Source organism: Octopus bimaculoides, chromosome 1 (genome assembly GCF_046866305.1).
Source record: "Octopus bimaculoides isolate indiv1 chromosome 1, ASM4686630v1, whole genome shotgun sequence".
NCBI lineage: Eukaryota > Metazoa > Mollusca > Cephalopoda > Octopoda > Octopodidae > Octopus > Octopus bimaculoides.
In genome coordinates, this window is record NC_142928.1 from 9,389,216 (window position 1) to 9,412,869 (window position 23,654).

General features: G+C 36.9%; 2 protein-coding genes across 3 annotated transcripts in view; one reads left to right on the forward strand and one right to left on the reverse strand.

Moving 5' to 3' along the window:
• The first annotated feature begins 1,985 nt into the window (after nucleotides 1–1,985).
• On the forward strand, nucleotides 1,986–12,089 carry LOC106874206 (biogenesis of lysosome-related organelles complex 1 subunit 4). 2 transcript variants are annotated; one of them, XM_052978390.2, is made up of 6 exons: nucleotides 1,986–2,202; nucleotides 4,314–4,385; nucleotides 6,749–6,847; nucleotides 7,037–7,138; nucleotides 8,087–8,206; nucleotides 11,059–11,503. In XM_052978390.2, exons 1-6 carry the CDS (start codon nucleotides 2,044–2,046, stop codon nucleotides 11,146–11,148), a joined length of 642 nt encoding a protein of 213 aa, XP_052834350.1. In that variant the 5' UTR covers nucleotides 1,986–2,043; the 3' UTR covers nucleotides 11,149–11,503. The 2 variants fall into 2 exon arrangements, with proteins under 2 accessions (XP_052834350.1, XP_014777351.1); XM_014921865.3 differs by lacking the exon at nucleotides 6,749–6,847 and having other exon boundaries at nucleotides 1,987–2,202; nucleotides 11,059–12,089.
• A 6,181-nt stretch (nucleotides 12,090–18,270) lies between these two features.
• Nucleotides 18,271–23,654, reverse strand: part of LOC106874194 (calbindin-32) — a 122,127-nt gene continuing 116,743 nt past the window's right edge. The window contains exon 12 of the mRNA XM_089348378.1: nucleotides 18,271–22,055. Coding sequence (XP_089204504.1) covers nucleotides 21,929–22,055 — 127 coding nt within the window. The 3' untranslated portion in view covers nucleotides 18,271–21,928. The remainder of the gene's footprint in view (nucleotides 22,056–23,654) is intronic.

A 23,654-nucleotide genomic window follows, 5' to 3' on the forward strand; every position in this document is an offset into this window, starting at 1 on the left:
GTCTGTGTTTGTCCCCCCAACATTGCTTGACAACAGATGCTGGTATGTTTACATCCCCATAACTTAGCAGTTCAGCAAAAGTGACCCACAGAATAAGTACCAGGCTTACAAATAATAAGTCCTGGGGTTGATTTGCTCGACTAAAAGGCAGTGCTCCAGCATGGCCACAGTGAAATGACAAACAAGTAAAAGAGTAATATATATATATACATATATACACACATATGCAAGAGAAAGGGATTAGAAATCCAGGTGAATGCTTTTAGGCAATCTTAGGAGTCAAACCTTGCTAATCAAATTGGCTAGTGAAAATCATCATCCACATAGCACATAAATTTACATGTCACTACCTGTCCAATTTGTAAATCCAAATTTCAAATGCAAAAGACTGAAGAGTTATTATTTTAATCAGCTTACAAACATTTCAGATATGCTGGTATAACACAATCCTGCAATTTATTAATCATGCATATTAATTGATTAATATACATGATTGATTGCAGAATTATGTAATCCATGCATATAAGCTAATTAAAATGTCCAATTCTTCAGTCTTTTGTGTTCATATGGTGGTGCCACATAAAAAGCACCCAGTACACTCTGCAAAGTGGTTGGCATTAGGAAGTGCAGCATCCAGCTTTGTAGAAATCAAGCCCAAACAGACAATGGCACCTGGTGTGGCCCCTAGTCTTAACAGCTCCTGTGAAATCATGTAACCTATGCCAGCATGGAAAATGGACATTAAGTGATGATGGTATATGTATGTGTGTCTTGTCTTGACATCACATGGTAGTTGTAAAAGAGTGTCACTGTTATACAAACAGTGTCTGTCATGCATTTCCAGTGTATTCTGCATAAGCATGTCTGGTCAAAGGGAAATATTACCTTACTTAAAAACATGCTTGGGTGGGTGGCAGGAAAGACATACTGCTTTTAATGGGTGGAGTAATGCATTTTAGGTGAGGAGGGGGAAGGGGTTGTTTTCATATGTGTTGCTCCACCAACCAAATGAAGGCATCCTTGCCAAAAACAGTATATATAAAGTTTGATGACAGAATGTAAACTGAAACTTCACAGTCTCTGTCAACCTTTTCCTCATAAATATAGATGAAAATGAGGAGATAGAGACATATAACTTTGAGAAGAACTGGACTTAAAACAACCTATTGAGGGCTTCTGAAAAGAAAGCAGCATAGAGGTGCTACTTGAAAGGACTATTAAACATAAAAATGAGGGTCTTGCTAGCTTTTGACTGTCAACTTGAATAGCTGGTCTCAACAGTAGGACCAGCTTTCCAACTTGGAAGTAGTATGAGAGATAAAGCAATTAAGAATCTGAAGAAAAGGAAAACCCCGTCCCCCCTGGAGATGCTTGGAAATCTTACAGAGTGGGGAAATGGCATAGTCACATGCATAGTTAATTAGGTTGCACAGGTATGTATCATAGCCAACAAGGGATGAAGAAGCATTTTATAGTCAGCTGGTACAAAGGTAAAGGAGATATCTTAGACACACACACACACACGTAAATGACCTAGAAATGGCAGCCAAATATCTCTCAGATCTCACTCTGTCATCTTAAAAACAGAACACATTGGATGATGTAGTTCCAGACACTCTATGATTGAAAATAAATTCATTGATTATAGGTCTGCTTGATTCGTTCTGGTTTGGGATAAAAAAGGAAAAAGAGGAAGAACTGATTAGTGTTAGTAAGAATTGATTCTGTAATAATATTAACTGAAAGTCTGTATGTGTGGAGGACATTTATTTAATTGCTCCCAGAACGATGATTACATCGTTCTGGGATCAGTAAAATATATTTCCAGTGATATACTGGAAGAGACTGAATATAAATATGAACTATCCTAGATGTGACTGGAATTACGAGCGATTAAACGAAGAGATTTTGATTGTTTAAAAAGAAATCGACCGAACATGAAATAAGCAGTCGACATGTGTAACTCTTCTGACGTGGAGTTAATTAGTCGATATGTGTGTAACTCTTTTTCACTTGGAGTATAGTTAAAGTGGTGTCGTGGTTATGTCGTCGCAAACAACATCGGAGGCGGAGCCGGGCGGCGGCGGCGGCACAACAACAACAACAACAGCGGCAGCAATTAAAGAAACCCCTTCTACAGTGTTTACAGAACAATTAATATCTGATTATGTGGAATACCTCAAAGTCGATTGTTCACTTGAAGTATAGTCATCTCTCTTTTATGTCCAAATATTTCTCTGTTTCATGTTTCCGCCTTATCAAATATTTCTCAACTCACCACAAAATATTTCAGATCATCCTTTAGATATCATAATAATATATTTACTGTTGTTGTTATAATCAGCAGTTTTTAAGTTATTTCTTTTAATATTGGTCATCGATTTTTATGTTTAATTTAATTTTTTTTCTTTTGCAATTATTGAAGTCCCCGATATAAACAACGGGAACTTGAAATCAGTTTATGCTTAATATCTTCATCAGGTATATATTTTGGTTACATTTGATTGATATAATCTTGGAATCTGGATTTATTTTACTTAATGATGATGATGATAATAATAATAATTTTTAACTTACTACAAAACCAACTTTAATAGTGATGACACCTGCAATTATTTGAATTAAATATTCGTTTATCGTTGTTTGATTGAGTCTGGAGGTCCGAAAGGTAGAATCAAGGTGATGGAGCTTGAATTTGGAACCAAAACGAACAAACCTAAATAAACAACGTGCTACGCTTGTTCGACAATTCTTTCATCCTCATCTGCCAACCATTTTCTTACTCATCACTAATAATAGTTTTATTCAAGTTTTCTACGAAACCACTCATTTCTGGGGTTGGGTTGCAGTTAATTAAATCGACCTCAGACACCACTGTAACAATGGTGAGTTCTAACTTTGGTACTTGAGTCTCTTGAATCGAGCTCAGTACATTACTGAGGATATCTAAACACTGCTCAGTACTTTACCGAGTCTGCCACCCACCATCCATTAAGGTCACGAATTTTGGGAAGGAATATAATTCGATTTAATGATCCTTAGTACTTAATTTGTTGGCTCTTAGAGGAATGAAAAACAGGAGTAGTGGACAACCTCACTTATGATAGCAATCAATAATTGTTATAGTTTTAAAAAATTAAACAGATGGGGCAACAGTAATTAAAAATAGGCAATCCTTCGGTATTGGTAGACATCATTCACAACCTTCCCTCATAGCACAAATAAAAAGGCTTGACTGCAAAAGAGGGTGAATGACATTGTTTCCTCATACCGACACTAAATAGACCAATACCGAATGATCACTAAAAATACTTTATTTTGACAATATAAGTAATGAAGTTCTGTCTCTGAATCCAGCTGATCTCATTGGGGACTCGCTGATATGTCTTAAACAGATATTTCTACAAAGTGATTGCTGAGTCATGTCATTTAGTCCACAAAAACATGTTTAAGTTAACCCTGATAAAGCAGACCTGTGATAAAAGGCTTTCTGGTCATGACTACTCTGTCTAGGAATACAATATTGAATGTACTTTGTCCTCATTTAAAACAGAAAGACATGATTTAAGAAAGATTTGGTTGCTATTTCTAGCAGGTCGTTTGACCACTTACAGTCTCCCTCTATAAAGTCACTGTTATATTAATGTCTGGTGAAGGGAGAGAGAGATGCAGTTATGGGGAAGGGGTGTAGACAATGGGGAAGAGGAGGGAGAAGAGTGATGGTGGTGCACACCTTGTTAAGAATTGTTGTTGTAGCAGAGTAGACAGTTCCTCTGTGGTGATTGTCACATGTTGGCGAACAGAAGTTTCATCATAGAAAAGCTTTATTGGTGCAGATGTTTTTTTTGTTTTTTTTGTGTTATTAGTCTTTGGTTGGTATCATTGTTAAAATGGTGGTGGCATTCCAAATTCAGCAGGAATTTTCTGTTTGTTCCCCATATTTAATTGTTGGACATTGTAAGTAGTTAATGGCAGAGGATATGTCAAGCACTTGTTGTTCTTCTAGAGTTTAGCCATTTCATCCAACATTGGACCTATTTTTACACTTATTAATGATACTACCTATTCATTGTCACGTTATATCTACAGACGCTTAGGTCGTACTAGAAATGTGAAGATGGGAATGAAATTAGAAAGATAGCTTCCATATAACAATAAAAGTATATTTTGGTAAAAAAGAATTGCAATTAAAATGTAAAAACCACATTTCAGTAAAATATCTCATAGTTAAAACAAATATGATATGTGGAGTGCATGGCTGGCAGTGAATAGCAGTGTTAGACTAACTCCTGTAAAATCTTGTTATTTTCCAGAAGACTCATTTTGCTGAGAGTATTGAAGAAATGCTAACAAAACTGGATGAGTTCTGTGGACTTGTTGATATGGTAAGATATGTGGCAGTCATTATTTATAGTGGCACAAGTCTGTACCTGGCAAATTGCTTCTACTTTTGTTGGTTTTGTATAAATTATAAGAAGGTTAATGATGATGGAAAACTAGTGAAATTGCTGGTAGATATATCGAGATTAACAAGGACAGACGGATTATCAGAAATTTCACACAGCAAATTTTCACTGATTTTTGGTTGTATGGTTAAGAAGTTTGCTTCCCAATTACCTGGTTTGGGATTCAGTCCCAATACATGATACATTAGGAAAGGATCTTTTATTATAGCCCTTTGTGGGGAAAGCTTTGTGAGGGAATTTGGGAAACTGAAAGAAGCCTCTCTTCACATCACATGAGAGTTGTAAATCACTAAAAGAATTTTTTTTTTGTTTCGTGGTTGATAAAGATGATGTAAGGGAAACAAATCTGTAAGATAACTTCAACTACCAGATTCTGTTCATACTTGAAGAACAATTTAAATGATTTGCTTTCATTGGCAGTTTCTTTATAAGAAATTTAGAATGTTCTTTCGATTTCAGATTGTTATTGTTGAATTAGGGAAACAAAGCAAAGAAGATAAAGTTTCTTTTATTCAAATTTTGTATTTTCCTGTACTTTCCTTCTTAATATTCAGATAGTCAAACTATTTAGAAGAGTGGAGCGAGGTCGTTGCCAGTGCCGCTGGACTGGCTCCCGTGCAGGTGGTACATAAAATACACCATTTTGAGCGTGGCCACTGCCAGTACTGCGTGACTGGCCCTCGTGCCGGTGGCATGTAAAAGCACCCACTACACTCGGAGTGGTTGGCGTTAGGAAGGGCATCCAGCTGTAGAAACACTGCCAAATCAGATTGGAGCCTGGTGCAGCCTTCTGGCTTGCCAGTCCTCAGTCAAATCGTCCAACCCATGCTAGCATGGAAAGTGGACGTTAAACGATGGTGATGATGGCTATCGTAAATATGCTGTTGCTGTAAGCCAGTGGTGTATTTCTGTCAAACTGTCAAACTGTAAAATAGTCATGAATGTATGTACTGTAGCACATTTCTGTTTAACTAATCAACCAAGATTTATTGATTAACATCTAGTTAACTGACATATTATCTCTCTCTCTCTCTCTCTCTCTCTCTCTCTCTCTCTCTCTCTCTCTCTTCTCTCATTACAATAACACTCTCTTTTGTTCTAAACAAGCTCGCTGTATATTCTCTTCTTCTCTGTCTTCTCATCTTTGTCACCCCCTTGCTGTGTCTCCTCTTCCCATCACTGCTGTTCTAACTAAACCTCCAACTAAACACTTGAGTCTTTACCTAATTCTTCTTCCTCAGAACTCTTAGCAACCCTATCATGTTTGCCTACAAACCCTGTCTTTTCAATATTCAAGTTGACCATCAGCTCCATCTGTCCAGTGGATCTGATAAGAGTGTAGTTACTGTCCTTCCCCTCTCATGACAGCAACAACAACAACAGCAGCAGTAGTAGGTATAGAAGTAGTATTGTTTAGCTCTTGTTGAGCTGATATACTTTCCAACATTCTTACAGTGATTGAGAAATTTATTTTAAATGACTTGATACCTAGTTCCACCATAACAAAACTCAAGATTGGAATAGTGACTTACCAAAACAACACATACATCATTTTAGTCATTTGATATATTAACTGCATGTCATGTTGTTCATATGATATATTAAATGTAAAATACACCATTTTGAGCGTGGCCATTGACAGTACCACCTGACTGGCCTTCTTGCCGGTGGCACGTAAAAGCACCCACTACACTCTTGGAGTGGTTGGCGTTAGGAAGGGCATCCAGCTGTAGAAACTCTGCCAGATCAGATTGGAGCCTGGTGTAGCCATCTGGTTCACCAGTCCTCAGTCAAATCATCCAACCCATGCTAGCATGGAAAGCGGACGTTAAACGATGATGATGATGATGATGTAAAAAATACATTGGTTACGTGATGAAGTAAGCTCTTTGATACCAGCCTGCCAGGGACCATTCTTCATCCTCTGACACAATTTTTTTGTTTTAAACTGATCTAAATTAAAACCTTCTTCCATCAAAATTTCATGTTAATTTTATGTTCCATTCACCAGATTAATAATGACCAAAGTCATTTTACTAAATTCTACATTATTTTCAAAATTAATTGAAATAAAGGAATTGTACTTCGAAAGAAATCAGTGATTCTCAACCATTTTTTTATTTTGTGGACCCCTTTGGTTCCTATTTTACTCTGGTGGACTTTCGAAGCCATTTGATGTTTAAAAAAAATCCTATCATGTTTTTGTATGTTTAAATATTAAACATTAAATATTATTAAAAAAATATATAAAAATACTGTTAAAATGTTTTGCTTTTTTGCAGAAATATAATCGATTTATTGTTCATAATTTTCGACAACTGAATCCTTATATGGACCCCCAAAGGCCATGTGGACCCTGTTTAAGAACCACTGAGTTAAATGTATGTTATAGTGATGGTCCTCTGATCTGTTGGTTATGTCATATTTTGGTCATCCTTCAGTGGCCAAACGACGAATGTTACTGGTATAAATGGTTGTTTCGTTTCCTTTAATTTTTGAATATTATTTAAAATAGAAGTAAAAATGTTATTAAAAATGTCAAAATTATCATTTTTTTTTTTTAAATAAAGATTCGAGGAGACACAACATTATGTTTATATAAAACTATGCCAGAGATTGAAGTGAAAGCCAGTGAGATGCAACGATTATTTGTTAAAATTGATCAACTTGAGGTATGTTGTTAATCTTTCTTTTCTCATTAATTCCTAATCCCTAATCCTCTTTCTATATAGACACTCTTGAAATTCTCTTCCATCCTCATCTTCTCTTCTCTTCAACTTCTTTTACCTTCATCATTCTTTCTGTTACCCTCATCCTTATTTCTCTTTTCAGCTCCACTCTGATAAGTCTCAACCATTCTTGTATAGTGCAACATGCCACCCCACCCCTACCCCATCTCTCCTCACCCTCTTATGAAACTTCCCCCTCTATCATCCCTGCCCACTCACTCTCTCCAATCCTCTGTACCACTTATATTCACTCCCTACTTTACCTTAAGGGTTTATCTGGACACATCTCCACCATCACCATCTCTCTCTCTCTCTCTCTTCCAATTGGAGTAGCCATGTATCTTCTCTTCAGCAAGACACCAACCTCTATCTCCCCATTATACTTCAACCCCTCCCCAACTGGCACAAAGCCACTTCCCTCTCATGTTACTGCCCCTCCTAGTTGAGGGGTCTTTTGTCTTTTAACTCACCTGGTGACTTCACTGGTGCTGGTTCCACATAAAAAGCACTCAGTCCACCCTGTAGAATGGTTGGTATTCGGAAGAGCATCCAACCATAGGAACTGTGCCAAAGCAGACAATACAGCTTCATAGCATTCCTCTGGTTTTGTTGGCTGGTATGAAAACTGACATTAAATGATGATGGTGATAAGAGAGAGCAGGAAACAGGCTGGCTGTTATCCTCAGCTTGTACATAACACAACTAAATACTTTGTAAGATGGCTGTAGATGTGACTGAAATATATATAATTGCTAATCTAATGTGAAAGGCTCTGGGGCCCAAGTCAAAACACAAATAGCATAAACGTGTCTGTCATGTTGACATCTTCATATGTTAGAAGGGAAAGTTATTAATTATTCCCATTTCTCTCTCTCTCTCAACATTTTACAGGAATTAGTAACAATCGTTTCTAAGAATGTCAGTTTGATGGAAGAGCAAGTGAACAACGCCGAAGCAAAGATGGGTTCTTTTAGCGGCATCAAGAAGATGATTACCTCTCTTGTTAGTCCAGTAAGTTCCGATGAATTTTTAATCATATTTTCATGATTAATGTGTCTTGGTTAGTTTAAATAACATCATTCAGCCAATGCTGCAGCAGCATCAATGGTTTTCTCCTTTCTTTGTGTCTAATATTGTTTTGATTGGGCCTCACCGAGGCGATGACTACGGACCGAGACCTTTGGAAATGGGCTGTGCGTGAGAAGACCCGGCAAGCCAAGTAAGATCGTTGCCAGTGCCCCTGGACTGGTTCTTGTGCGGGTGGCACATGAGATGCACCATTTTGAGCGTGGCCGTTGCCAGTACCGCCTGACTGGCTCCTGTAGGATTTTCGAGCGAGATCGTTGCCAGTGCCCCTGGACTGGCTTGTGCGGGTGGCACATAAAAGACACCATTTCGAGCGTGGCCGTTTTCGTGCGGGTGACACGTAAAAGCACCCACTACACTCTCTGAGTGGTTGGCGTTAGGAAGGGCATCCAGCTGTAGAAACTCTGCCAAATCAGACTGGAGCCTGGTGTTGCCATCCGGTTTCACCAGTCCTCAGTCAAATCGTCCAACCCATGCTAGCATGGAAAGCGGACGTTAAACGATGATGATGATGATGATTCAAGGCAAAGTAGTTTGGTCAAGAAGTGGAACAAGGAAAACCTGTCAAACCCCCACAGAGGACTCTTCCAATGCTGATGACTATTGAACCATGTGAGAGGAAGGTCTCTGACAGTTTGAAAATCAATAGAAGTTAACAACATCTCTGCTGAAATTTCAAAGGATGAAAGCACTAGAGACAACCGTAAGACCTTCAGCAACAAAATCTGTCAGGTTAGTGACTGATCATAACTCTGTCACTGATTACAAGGAAGACAGGTTACAACTATACCAGAATTACCACACCATTGATATAACCAGCCATGCAAGTAAAGAAACCCTCAGAATCACTTTGAAAATAATGTGACCCTAGGAAGAACAAACCATAGCCAAGAGACAAGCAGGTTTCCCTAATAGTAAAAACATTGCTGAGGAGATATTCCATCCCCTCCATGATAAATTCCTTCAATGCCAAAAGGAACTCCACCATGTCTTTATAGATTTTAGGTAGGTGTTTGATAGTGTGACATGATGCTCTATGGGCCATGATGAAGAAATTCAGCAGGAGACATAAGCTGAGCCATAGTATCCAACATTTCTATACCAAAGCAACCAGTGCAGTACTCTTTCAAGGTACCATCAGAGAGTAGTTCCATAGCACCATAGGAGTCCTCCAGGGTTGCCTCCTCTTTTCCACATTGAACAGATCATAAGCAATGCTCTTGAAGACCATGTTGACACAGTCAGTGTTGGAGGGAAAAACATTTAAGATTTGTTGATGACAGTGAGGGTGAGGAAAGTGAAATAGTCGAGCACCTTAATAGAACTTCCACCAAGTCTGGGATGGGAAACAGTGTTGTAAACACTAAATTCACGACAAATATTAATGTTACCATTTTAACAGACATCTCTGTACAAAGACAGGAAGGCAACAGTTGAAATATCTGGGAACAATTATTACTGGTAAAACGTTAAAAACTGAAATCCTTGGAAGAACTTTGCAGACAATGACTATACTCACCAGACTCAAACCAATAAGAAGGGATAGGAACATCACTGAGAACAACAAACTAACACATCTGTGAACTCTGGTACTTTCCATCTTTCTGTAGCATGACAGATATGGACTTACATAGCAGACACTGAGAGGAAGATACAGGAATTGGAAGGTCTCTTGTGCTTGCACCACATTACCAATGAGCAGGTTTGCAAAACCATCCAGCATCACATTGGTCCCCATGAAGATAGTCTTATAATGGTGAAGAAAAGAAAGGTGAAATGAGAATGCCATATAAGATTCAATGGCGATGTGAAAACCATTCTTCAAAGAACTGCAGAAGGGGCTAGAATGAAAGGTGGACAGAGGAAAAGATAGACATCACCAAGGATTAGACAGATAAATTGTTTGCAGAGATCTGAGCTCTGTTGCACAACTTTGGTCGATGGAGAAAACTGTGTTCAGTTTGTCACAACATCAACCCTACAATTCCTTCAGAAGTTGAGAATCCAAGATGAGATTTATTAAGTGCTGCTGGGTTTCCATCCTGTAGAATTATATCAAGTATGAGAAACGCCAAGCAGTGTTTTTCTGTTGGCAAAGCAAAAGAAGTGGTACATGTTGAAAAGATTAAGAAGTAGTATTTTCACTGTTTAATGAAACACACATCGCCTACTTTATTAGGAAATAGGATTAATTTTTGTCTACAGAAAGATAACATTTCCTTTGAGCTTTGGTGGATATATTGTGAAAGTGCATAGTTTAATGGTTAGGGTATTTGGTTCACAATTGATAGGTTGTGAGTTCGATTCCCAGCAGTCCATTGTGTCCTCAAGCAAAACACTTTATTTCATGTTGCTTCACTTCACTCAGCTGGCAAAAATTTGAAGGGCCAGCATTGTTGTGTTTTGTGTCATGCTGAATCTCCCTGAGAATTATGTTGAGGATATTCATGTTTCTAGAGTGCTCTGCCATTTACACGTTCATGTCATGAGCCGGCAGATCAACAAGAACCACATCATCATAACCAATAGAATGACAGTTATATGGCAGATGTAGGTTTTGGGGGAGCGTTCTGATTTTGCAGTGGGGGAATTTCTGTGTTAACATTTCAATTGTAATTTATAATAAAGGTTAATCTTTGTCATTGATTTATAAAACCAACACCAATGTGAGTGTGTGTGTGTGTGTGTGTGCATATGCTTGCATGTGTGTGTTTGTGTGTGTGTAAATTATAATCGTGATCAATGTTTTATATTATTTACATTTTTCTTTTCTCCAGAAACACAGTGCTACCAGAAATAAATCTCAAGAACAATATCATCCACCAGAGATATTCAACACTTCTGATTTTTTTCCTAAACAATCCTAACTATTTCTGTTGCCTACCTTTCCCTCTTTCTTTCTCATCTCTTCTCTCTCCCCACCCCCACCTCTCTGTACATAGCTGTGATGAAATCTTAATTCCCTGCATCACTTTTGTTTATATAAACAAAACAGCAATGGGACTTTCTTGCCTTGTAAACAAGCTCTTGTCAATTCACACAACTTTTGGCAAAATGCCTCAAAATCATGTTTTCACTCATATTTTTGTCTTGTGAGAGAGAGAGAGACTGAGAGATAGAGAATAACCACTTTTAGACATTTACGATTGTGATAAATGATTTATTTTATATCTGAAATAAGTGAGGAAGCAACTCAAAAATTAAATTGAATCACATCATAAATACTGTGTTTTCTATATTTTCTATGATATTAAACAAACTGAGGCTTCTACCATTTCCTTCAGCATGAAAGTCGATGAGAAACCTACCTTATTCTGTAGAATACAGTGATTTGGGTGTGACAGGATTTTGAGCTAAAAGTGAAGTGACATGCAACTGGTAAAGCAAACTTGTTGTGTGAGTCTGCTCTCTCATATTTCACATGGAATTAAGGAACTTTGAATGATCCATCATAGCAAACCATTTGGGAACAAGGTTATTATAGTTGAATTATCGATATTTAGTAACAATTGGAGTGGATACTAAAACAGGAAATATTGAACAGTAAAGGTGATTGGTTGACGAAATTTAAATCCATTTTTAAATTGTGTCTCCAGAAAGTTCAGAATATGAAAAAAAAAAATGGTTAAAAATTATTCCAAACAAAGGCGGTGCCAGAGAAGTGTTTATCATGAGCAGTGACATTGTTTCTACAATCTAAAGATCTTTACTTTAATATTTGGCAAAATAAACTTTGTTGGGTTTTTTTTTTCTTTATTTTTTGTCATCAATCAAGGAGTAACGGATCAATAAATCTTTAATTTATGAACTGAAAGGATTTGTCAGATATTTCCCCCGTTAAGAAATGACATCCCCTGTAAATTTAGAGACAGATATCATTCCAACTGAAGTATTGTAGAATCCTGTAAGTGTTTTTTTAATTTTTAGTATTGTAAGCCATAGCAGTATATATATATATATATATATATATATATATATATATATATATATATATATATATATGTATATACATATATATACTATCCTCTATGGTTCATTTTGGAGCCTAATATTCTTCAGAAGTAAAAAACTTTTATCAAAATAAAACATGATTATCAGACAAATTTCTTGTAACTTTTTTTAAATTTAATTTTCTGAAAGTTATTGTTTGTCCTTTGTCCAACTCATGCTAGTAAGTTGCTCTGTGATCATTTCGATATCTGACATGCGACAACCATTGCACCTGTACGAGTAATGTCAATCTGATGGAGGGAGTGAGCTTATGTCCACACAAACATTGGATCACTATAAACGAATCATATATATGCATTATCAGTAAATCAAAAGTCTGAAAGAGAAGTACACTCTAAGCTATAGAGCAGTAGAGTAATTAAAGATAGTTATGGCCGATCTATGAGGTTACCCAGAGTTTCACGTCCATAAAGCACTTAGCTTTACAACGTCTTGTCAGACCCTAATGGTCAGTGGCCTATAACCTCTCTTCAAAGTGGAGGAAGAACAGACCTCGTAGCTTGTTGTTGAACACACAAAGGAGCAGTGCCTCCAACCATAGATCCTCATTTAGGATTCCACAGAGACAATATGCCACATCCTTGGCCAGCTGTGTGTGGTGCCTGAAGGACAAAAAGACTCCACATGTAATCTCATGGGAGATCCTAGAAAAACTAGGTCCCTAAATCAACTGGAGCAAACATTTTGAGCTGTGCATATCTGAACGGGTGAGAATATTAAAGAACTTCCTCAACCCAGAGAACATCTTAAATTCCAGGACGGAAGTCTTTGGACCCTGCTTACATTTCAGACGGTTCCAACTGAAATCCTGGGACCTGCAAGCTGACCGGGTAGATTCGGGATAGCGGTCTAAGGGAGACAATCCCTGGTGCTTACTCCTTTTCCTTTATCTGTGTGTTCAACAACTAGTCACAGGCTCTTTTCTTCCTCCACTTTGAAGAGAGGTTATAGACCCCTAGCCATTGGGGTCTGTCAAGATGTAAAGCTAAGCGTTTTATGGCCACAAAATCCTGGTAACCCCATAAACCGGCCATAACTATCTAAATTTATGTATATATATATATATATATAATCATAAAATATGTATTTTATAATTATAAATGGTTTTACCGATAAAGGTTTTTTCATACTGAACTACTTGGCTAAATTGTTAATTATTAATTTTATTACTAATTGACGATTCCCTGCCCTATATCTGTATATATATATATATATATATATATATATATATATATATATATATATATATATATATATATATATATATATATATATACATGTATGAAAGAACAGTTAAAAGCAGTATCAATCATTGCCCAAAATATTCATTCTCAGAACTTTTTCAGAAATCCTTATATCACATCACAAGACTGTAACAACCAGATCACTGAGAAAATATTTTGAAATGTAAACAGCAGAATTCAGATTTAAATAGCTGGAAAATAAGAATAATTGAAATCAATAAAGACTTCAAATATCAGGTTGGTACGTCATTATAGGAATTTGGCCAGAACTTGTTTGATAAGTATTGCATTATTTATCAATCTAGCCATCCAGCAACTCATAAAAGCTTAGGTTTGTAAAGCAGGAAACAGAGAGACAGGATATCTACACCTCAAAGAACCTATGTGTGTATGTATAGTTAGAGAAGCCAATATACGTCTTTCTCTTTCTCCTCTCTATATATATACATACATAAACGAAGAGTCAGAAATCATTGACCTAACTTTGAAGACGAAAATTGTGGTCTACGAAGCTGTTGTCATAGCAACACTCTCCTATGGTTGTGAAACCTGGACTTTGTATCGCTGTGACATCATAAAAACTCAAACACTTTCATCAAGTGAAACTTCGCTCTCTCTTGAACATCACATGGTTTGACTATGTCCCCAATAACTCTGTGATGGAAAAAGGTGAAGAGCCAGAGCATCGAATCCCTAATCATCAAACATTACCTTCGATGGGTTGGCCATATCACCTGGAGATGTACGATGAATGGCTTTCTCTTCAAATCCTCTGCAGCGAACTGGCAACCTAGAAAAGACAAAGAGGAGTCCCTCCTCTTCAACGCTTCAAAGATCAACTAAAGTTAACTTTGAAGTAGACCAGCTTCGATCTCCTGACTTTTGAGACGACCATAACCAACCGTCTCGACAAGCGATGAAACAAACAATAATGTAATATTGTTTGAAGGAGAAAAAATATAAAAGAAAAAGAGAAGAGACAACAGCAATGACTACGACTGACTCTGATGTTCACATGTAGTCAATGCAACCGTGTGTTCTATGTCAGGATTGACTTCGTTAGCCACCAGCATTAATGGTCCAAACATTCATCCAGGAGGAGAAATCAATCCTTGGATTCGAGGGACGAGCTGATGACAATATACAAACCTTTATATATGTATAAACATACACAAAGGAATAAATGTAATGTTAAACTTAGAGAAAGTCAGGAGTGGATTGAGTGATAGGTGGAGTATTTTTTTCATTCTGTAAAAAGCATTACGGGGAAATAGACAGTACATGGATTACTAGAAATAGGAGCCAACTCGCACCCCACCACCCCAACCAGCCATTCCGTTTTCATAAAATAAGTGTACAGTTAACTGCGGAATTGTCAAATTAACCTGGAATATTATCAAGATCAGGTACAGCTCCTGGATTGGATAATATTCCAGTTGAAATTCTGAAAGCAGGTGGGGATCATATTTCATCTGAAATTCATAACCTGATAACTCGAGTTTGGAATGAATCTTTTGTCACAGGAATGGATAAATGGCATTCTAATCTCTGTATACAAAGGTAAGGACCCAAAGGCAGTGTGTGGTAATTCTAGAGGGATAACTGTCTTGGCACATACCGGGAAGATACTTTCAAGGATCATGTTGGATCGTCTCGTTGCAAATATGTGTCCACATTATTCCTGAAGAACAGTTTGGTTTCAGACCTGAGCGAGGAACAATGGACATGGTATGTTCTGTGAGGCAGGTTCAAGAGAAATTCTTTGAGGAACAAATTCCATGATACCAGGTCTTCGTAGATTTAACTAAGGCATTTTACACAGTAAACAGGGAGGCACTGTGAATCGTTTTGTGTAAACTTGGCTGCCCAGTACATTTTGTGAGGTTCTTTAAGGAACTACACAAAAACATAAAAGCTCAGGTAGTCATTCATGGTGAGCTATTTCATGAATTGTTGGTGGACAACGGTCTCAAACAGGGAGATATTCCTACCCTAGACTTTTCTCTATTTATTTTGCTGCATTGTTTTAGTATGCTTTCAAGGATTGCAACAGGGGAATCGAAACCAGATTTCAGGCATTTGGTCGCATTTTTAATCTGACCTGGTTTAACTGCAAAGCAAAGACTTTCAAAACACTTGTAAGAGAGTTACTTTATGCTGATTTGATGGCACACTCAGAGGAGGATATGCAATATATAATGGACAGATTTTCCACTGCATGTGTACATTTCAGACTCACAATTAGTCTTGGGAAAACTAAAGTAACGTTTACTTCTGCGCCAGGACAAATATATTCTGAACCAAATATTTTTGTGAATGGAACACGGTTAGAAGTCATTGGCACCTTTGTTTACCTTCGAAACACACTGTCAAGGAATGGTGGTCTTGATGCAGAGATATACTATCGAATAGGAAAGGGAAGTGTTGCATTTGGAAAGCTCGAAAAGTGAGTGTGGGTGGATAGAAGTATTTCCCTGCAGACAAAAATCAGTGTCTATAAAACGTGTGTATTGACTGCACTTCTTATTCGAGTGAGATGTGGATCACTTACAGGTGTCCTATGAAAATGCTGGAGAGATTTCATCAAATGTGCCTCAAACGTATCCTGGGAGTCAAGTGGGAATGTTTCATACCAGATACAGAAGTTTTGCGCATGACACCTAGTTCAATTAAACACCATGTTATCTTGGCTCAAATAAGGTGGACTGGACATGTTATTAGAATGAAAGATGAGTGATTGCCAAAGCGTCTTTTTCATGGTGAGCTCAGCTCTGGTAAGTGACCACAACGTAAGCCGACGAAAAGGTATAAAGATTGTATGAATGAAAACCTGAAGAAACTAGATATGAACAAAAGTGATTGGAAAAATGATGTTCTGGATCGGAAGGAGTGGAGAGGTGCTGTTAAGACTGGTTGCAATGCCTGGGAGGAAAAAACGATTCAGCACTCTGAGCTTAAAAGGGTCTGTCGCAAAGGAACAATTGAGACTGTAATCAACAGTGAACATTGAATATGTATTATGTGTGATTATGTTCTGTTGTCGAAAGCAGGGAAAATCGTAATGCTCAGATATGTAATGATCTTGAACACCAACCGCTTCTTACGACTTGTGTCATGTGTCACAAAACTTGTAAGACAATAGCTGGACTTAAAAGACATCTGCTAGTTCACAAAAAGATTCCTTCAGAATCAGATTCCAAAGGACAAAGATGTAAAAGAAAGATGAATAATATCTGTCACTTGTGTTTTAAAGCCTGTCAATCAGCAGCTGGTCTCAAAAGTCATCAACGGAGGGATTGTGCTGTGTGATGGTGTGTGGAGTGTGTGTTGATGGGGCGGCTATCATCTGTCAAGATGAAGCAATCATCACCTATGTATGTATGTATGTATGTGTGTTTTTATGTCTGTGTTTACATCCCCGTTACTTAGTGGTTCGACAAAAAAGACCGATAGAGAAAGTACTATACTTTAAAAGTATGGTGCAAATGTTTCACTCCTGCATTTGGTTCATTAATCTCTAAGTAGTGTTTATGTTTTCAGTATTGTTGACCCCCGCCAGATACAATAGTGCTGCCCAAGAGTGGAAAACATAATGGCATCCGTTAGTTAGCTGATGATAGGTGTATATATTTCGTGTGCTTATTGACTGCGAATCCTTTGTATCTTGTGTTCTTGGGGTTCTAACTTATTACGAAAACATAATTAAATATTATAAGAGTCTAAACGAAATATAAAATAATTAATAATAACAATAACGAAATATACATTATGAATTAAAATAATCTTGTACTAAGTTAGAAAAAGTGTTCTAGGAAGGGAGGCACAGGATAAGTGAAAACATGAAAAATTGCTACCCAGAACCAAAACATTTTGAGAAAGTGTTTCAGTAATCGTTTGAAGTTTTTGTAGATTGCAAAGTAGTAACCTTCTCTACGGTGCAAACAGGGTGTATTTTGTTCTTTTGATGTATAGTCTGTTGTTTTCTCTTTAAATCTTCATCTGTTTTGTTCTCTTCCAGTTGCCAGAAGTATTTCGATAAAGTCTAAAGAATTTTTCTCTTTATCTCTAATGGAGACAGTACGATTAGCATACCATAAATTGAGAAAGGTCTGGAGTTCCAAGTTAGCCAGGAAATTGAAAGTGAGGCTGTTTCTGGCAACAGTGGAGTCGGTTCTTCTATACGGGGCTGAAACATGAATGTTTACTAAAGCATTGAAGAAGCAGTTGGACGGTTGTTATACGAGGATGCTTAGAATGGCACTCAGTGTCTCCTGGAAGAGTCATACAACAAACGCCGACTTATACCAGGGACTACCAAAAGTAACATTGAAGACACAGCATAGAAGGATGAGGCTAGCTGGACATTACATCAGACAGACCGATGAAAGCTAGTGCTTTGGCAACCAACAGAAGGAAGAACCAAGAGAGGAAGAAGGAAGATGACCTATATTGACAACTTGCTGGAGGATACTGGTATGGAAGGGGTACAGGAGCTGAGGACCATTATGGAAGGTCGAGATGGATGGGAAAAACATGTGGAAACAGTCTTGGGGTGTCCTGAGGGATGACCTAGATAGATAGATAGATAGATAGATAGATAATGACCCTCCCAAGATTTGTTTTAACACAAGAATTGACATCAAGAATCTTGCAAACCAAATACAAAAATGAAGTAGGATCAATGTGTTTCATGGGGTGGGGGTGGGGGCTACAAAAACAAACAAAACAAAGTGATTGCAAAATATTTCATGAAAATAATTTATTGAAATTAGGACAACAAAATATTCAAGTTACACAACATTTTCTGAATTCTACATTTAGGAAATGTTTTATCAGACTGACAATATTTATTGTATTTTCTATGGTTTATATTTTATTTTTTGTAATCACAGCATTTTACACTGAAGAATAATTTTCAGTACAACTTTTTTTTTTTGTAATATTAAATAACATTTTTATACCATAAATATTTCTATTTTCAAAATCTATCTTAGATTTATTGTGTGTTATTTACATAGATTTAATAATTTCTCTAATGAAACGCAAACAATATCCATGTGTTTTTATTATGAACTAAATGAAGAATTTGGAAGAATAATTAGTGTTTTCATGATTAAGATGGTATTTGGAATATAGTAACTGAAGGTTTTTACTTTCATATTTTTTGACAGATTTTTAATCATAGAACAAGAAACAGCTTTGGATGGGTTGGTGTAAACCAGTTACCATTGTAGGACACGCTTAACAACAATGATAAACATTTATCAACAACAACAACAACATATATATATATATATATGTATACATAGACATATATGTATATACACGTACATATGCGTGTGCATACATACATACATGCATACATACATGTAATTTAACACCCTGCCATCTCTTCTAATCAAAGACTATGTTTCACTGCCATAAAACAACAGGTCTACTTCAGCACATATCACAAGAGAATCACAGACAATTTCATGGTCACTTAAGCACCAGTAGATAAGTTATTCTGCTAATGTCTAACACAATCAAACATTACACTTTAATTCAATGGTTAAAGTAAGAATTAAATTCATTTTACCTAAATTAATTTAATAAACACACACACACACACACACAGACACACACACACACACACATATAAAAATATATATACATATATATGTATATGTGTGTATAAATATATGTATATATACACACACACCACACACACACACACACACACACATACTGTATATAAATCTTAAACTGATATTGAGCAGATCATAACTCAAGGAAGTGCTCAATGCATGATAAACGTAGAGTCAATATTTCTTTCTTAATGAGATAATGGCTGGTAACAATATAATGGTTTCAATGGATTTTGTTCCCTCCTCAATAGTAACAATGAATGTTTACCAAATTTATAGAAGTACTGAATGAACATGAATGATGGAAACCCTTGAAGGGCTGCCCCCATACAGTCACAGTTCAATGACTGTAAAATGATATGATACAAAAAGATTAGACTGTAGAACAAAACTATTGGCAGTCAAGTCTCTACGAGATTGTCAGTGATTCTTATGGAATAAATGCTGAGGTAGTTTGAGTCGTTTACACCAGCAAACATAATGGGAAGATATTTTAGAAATATGCTTTCATTCCATTTTCCATGCTGACATGGATTAGAGGGATATATTACTGAGACAATGTTTTATAGCCTGAAGTCCTTCCTATCACTAACCATTACTTGTCTTTTAAGAAAAAAGATCTTATACTTTACACATCTTCAAAGGTACATAGCAAGCTGATGATTTGCCGACAGAAGTGACAACAACCACAATACTCATTGTGATTTTTGTAGAGTGTAAATGTAAGCAAACACACACACACACACACACACACATCTATTCGCATGGCAGAAGGAAGGATAATAGGGTGTATTTGGTCAAATGTTGTCACCTGGAATGCAACAAGTTACTTTGGTTCTCATAAATGCATTGTTTAAATTATATATTGAAAGAATTAATGTATAATAACATGTAATTATATATACATATTTATAAACACACACACACATAGATAGATAGATAGATAGATAGATAGATAGATAGATAGATAGATAGATAGATAGATAGATAGACAGACAGGCAGGCAGACAGACAGACAGACAGTCTGTTGAAATAAGATGCAGCTTTATTGACAATGTTCCATATTATTGAAAAACATTCATATCTGAAGGTTTTATTAGTTGCAAGTAAGCTGTTGGATGGGAATGGTTTTGATTGTCAAATATAATCTGGGAAGTGTTGCTGACCAGACAAAGATAACTAACCTTAATATAGTGAATATTGAAAAACTTATTGTATTTGTATATGAGAGATGCTGTCTTACTAATAATGTTTGGCAATTGCTGACTATGCCCATGGTAACATACAAGTGATGTGATGGATTAAACCAGCTTTAAGATTAAACCTTTCTCTTTCTGGTTCATATCTGGTATGGAGAAGGAAGGTAGGTGTTTCGTTTAGAAACAGCTTCACACCAAAACCACTTCTAGCTCTAGCTTCTGTATTATTATAACAAGGAACATCTCTATCAAAGATGTCCATGTCCCAGGATAAATCAGAGACTCTTCTACATATACCAGCATCCAACTTCTATGATTATGGAGGATGATTACATACACTCATACACACACCACACACATTGCATTGTCATTTAGTTTTCTATAGTGGTGATGCTTTCTGGTAATTAAATACAATGAAAAGCCAAGGAAGTTGGTTCATATTAGATTAGTGCTGATATTTATAATTAAACCAAATTCTATAAATATATTCATTAGAATGTTTCTAACTCTGTCCATTGAATGGTGATCCAATATTGTGTGAGATTGTTAAGCTGTCATCTCTGTTTAATCCTAAGCAAGAGTTTTACATTCTAAAAGGATCAAGGATAAACAACCCCGAGAGATCTGCCTCTGCTGCTCCACCACAGAATCCCATAGAAATGTTGTGACTTATTAAGGATCATCATAGAGCAACAGAAACTTCCAAGTATTCACTACAATATTCGTGTCAAGGTCTCTAATCAAAGAGGAACGGTCTCAATAGGTCAACGTCTTTCAAAGGGAGCGTTTTGATGTAAGCATTAAAAGTCTTCTATGTTGGAATGGGTAAATCTATTGGATGGTTTGTTTTCAATGTCATGGAACCATTTTCTGGCAGCAGAGCTGCAGTTCCATTGTTCTAGCAGTTCTCTCAATTTTAAGTATACGTTTGCTAATTAACTTTTGGAGAGATCAATTAAACTGCATTTAGGGTCGGAGAGGAAACGAGCCTTGAGGCCATTAAGGGTGAGATGAGGGAGTACAAGCTAAGGCAACTTAGGTAAGCTTGTATCCTTAATAGGGAGTCAAATTCTGTTGTTTTCATGTTTGTGGGGGTGATGGGGTGTATGTTTTTTTTATGTGATTTTATTTGTGAAAAGTTGTGTGTGTGTGTGTGTACACAGGTTTGTGTGGTAGTAAAATAAATTACACTTGATTTCAAAAATAAATCTTGACATTGGCCATATTAGAATACTGACTATATATATCATGTTATTATTGTTGTTGTTTTAATTATTAATCATTTTCATTATCATCATCATCATCATCATCATCATCATCATCATCATCATTAGCATTCATGCCATTCTGCTAGGACAAGTCCTAAATATAGGTCTTAAGACAGAGAACCACCAATGTGGGTGGTGGGACAATTGTCGTTATTGTAGGGTGGTGGATGTGTCCAAACTCTTTTGTGGTTTTTTATGTGATTTATTGATAGATCTATAACTGATCTATAGCTGGGTCATAGTTAGGGATTGGTAATGCAGGCCTGGCTGCAAGACAGAGTTACAAAAAAGGGAGCAATCATTGACCAAAGTTACTTCCAAAGTGATTCTCATTATTTTTCTTCTTATTTTGAGTCAAGAAGGCAGCAAGCTTTAATATTTCAAACTTGACATTATAGTATTTACGCATCATCCATAGCTTCAATCTAAAATAAAATAAAAATTTAAACTATTAATCGAAAATAATTAATTAGCATAAATAAATAATTAACATTGTGGCTGAAAATAATTAGAGGCAGTTTTTTTTTCTTTTTAAACAAATAAATAAAACTATTTAAAAGATTTGTTTTGGTGCAAGATGAGACAAAGATGATTGTTCACTGACACCACCTGAAAGTCTAATCTGAAATGTTAGTAAATAATTAAAATTCTAAATAATTCTGTTGTTGATTCAAGGTGAGTTTAAATCCTGGACATTCAACTTTACTTCAGTCTCAAAGGAACCAACTTCCCTCAAACACTGTGTTTTCTCTTAAATATCTCAGAAATTGTTGCCAATGGAAGACATTTTTCACCTCTGAAGGAATATTCAGAGATGTGTCTTGTTTATTAATATTGTATTTGTAGTGTGGCTAGCTTCCTCTAAACTAGAATATCCTGCGTTTACTCAGAACATATTAATCTATAATCTGTCAGCATAAAACAAACAATGAATGCATGAACCACTGACTAATAATAAACCTCTGACCTTGGACAGGGTTTAAAAACTAGTTTTTATATTGAGAAGAGGTGGAAAAAGAAAAAAACCCCACCACCTGACTTTCCATTGGCAAATCGGATTCTTTTAGTTGTTGGCTGAAAGAAAACAAAGCTGCATTGTTACTTCTTCAGCTTTTGCTCCTCTCAACTTGCTACCACCACCACCATCACCCTGCAACCTTTACCACTACCAACCACATTATTGCCACAAACACCACCACCACCACCGCCGCCGCCGCCGCCGCCGCCACCGCTGCCGCCGCCACCACCGCTGCCGCCACCACTACCATCACCACCATCACCACTACCACCAGCATCATTACCCACCGTTACCATTATTCCCATCACCAGCACTATCACCCCAACAAACTTCACCACCGCCGTCGCCGCTGCCGCCGCCGCCGTTGCCGCCGCCGCCGCTGCCGCCGCCGACCCGCCGCCGCCACCACGTCTATCATGTATAGACAACTGAGGTTGCATTTAATTAAAATAGCTATCTATACCTCCTACTTGATGTAGACACACTGTCCATCAACCAGTCACTGCAGTATTTGTCCTGGCTGCTTCGAGGATGAGTTCTTGTATCTCTCTCTCTCTCTCTCTCTCTCTCTCTCTCTGATAGTTTTTGTGCTTTTAACATAAGAGATGTTATCTCAGAACAAATACTGCAGTAACCAACCTATCAAAGGTATACATACATTCTGTATGATACATGTATGGCTATTTCAATTTAACACTGCTTTAATTGCTTATGCCATGTATATATATACATATATATATATATATATATATATATATATATATATATATATATATATATATATATATATCAATCATCATCATTTAACATCTGCTTTCTATACTGGTGTGGGATGGACGGTTTGACAGGAACTGGCTGGGCAGTAGACTACACCAGGCTTCAGTGTCTGTTTTGGCAAGGTATTTCACAGCTGAAGGCCATTCCAAATGCCAACCACTTTACAGTGTGGACTGGGTGCTTCTTAAGTGGCACCTGCACTGACAGGGTCACCAAGGGACTTTGCTAG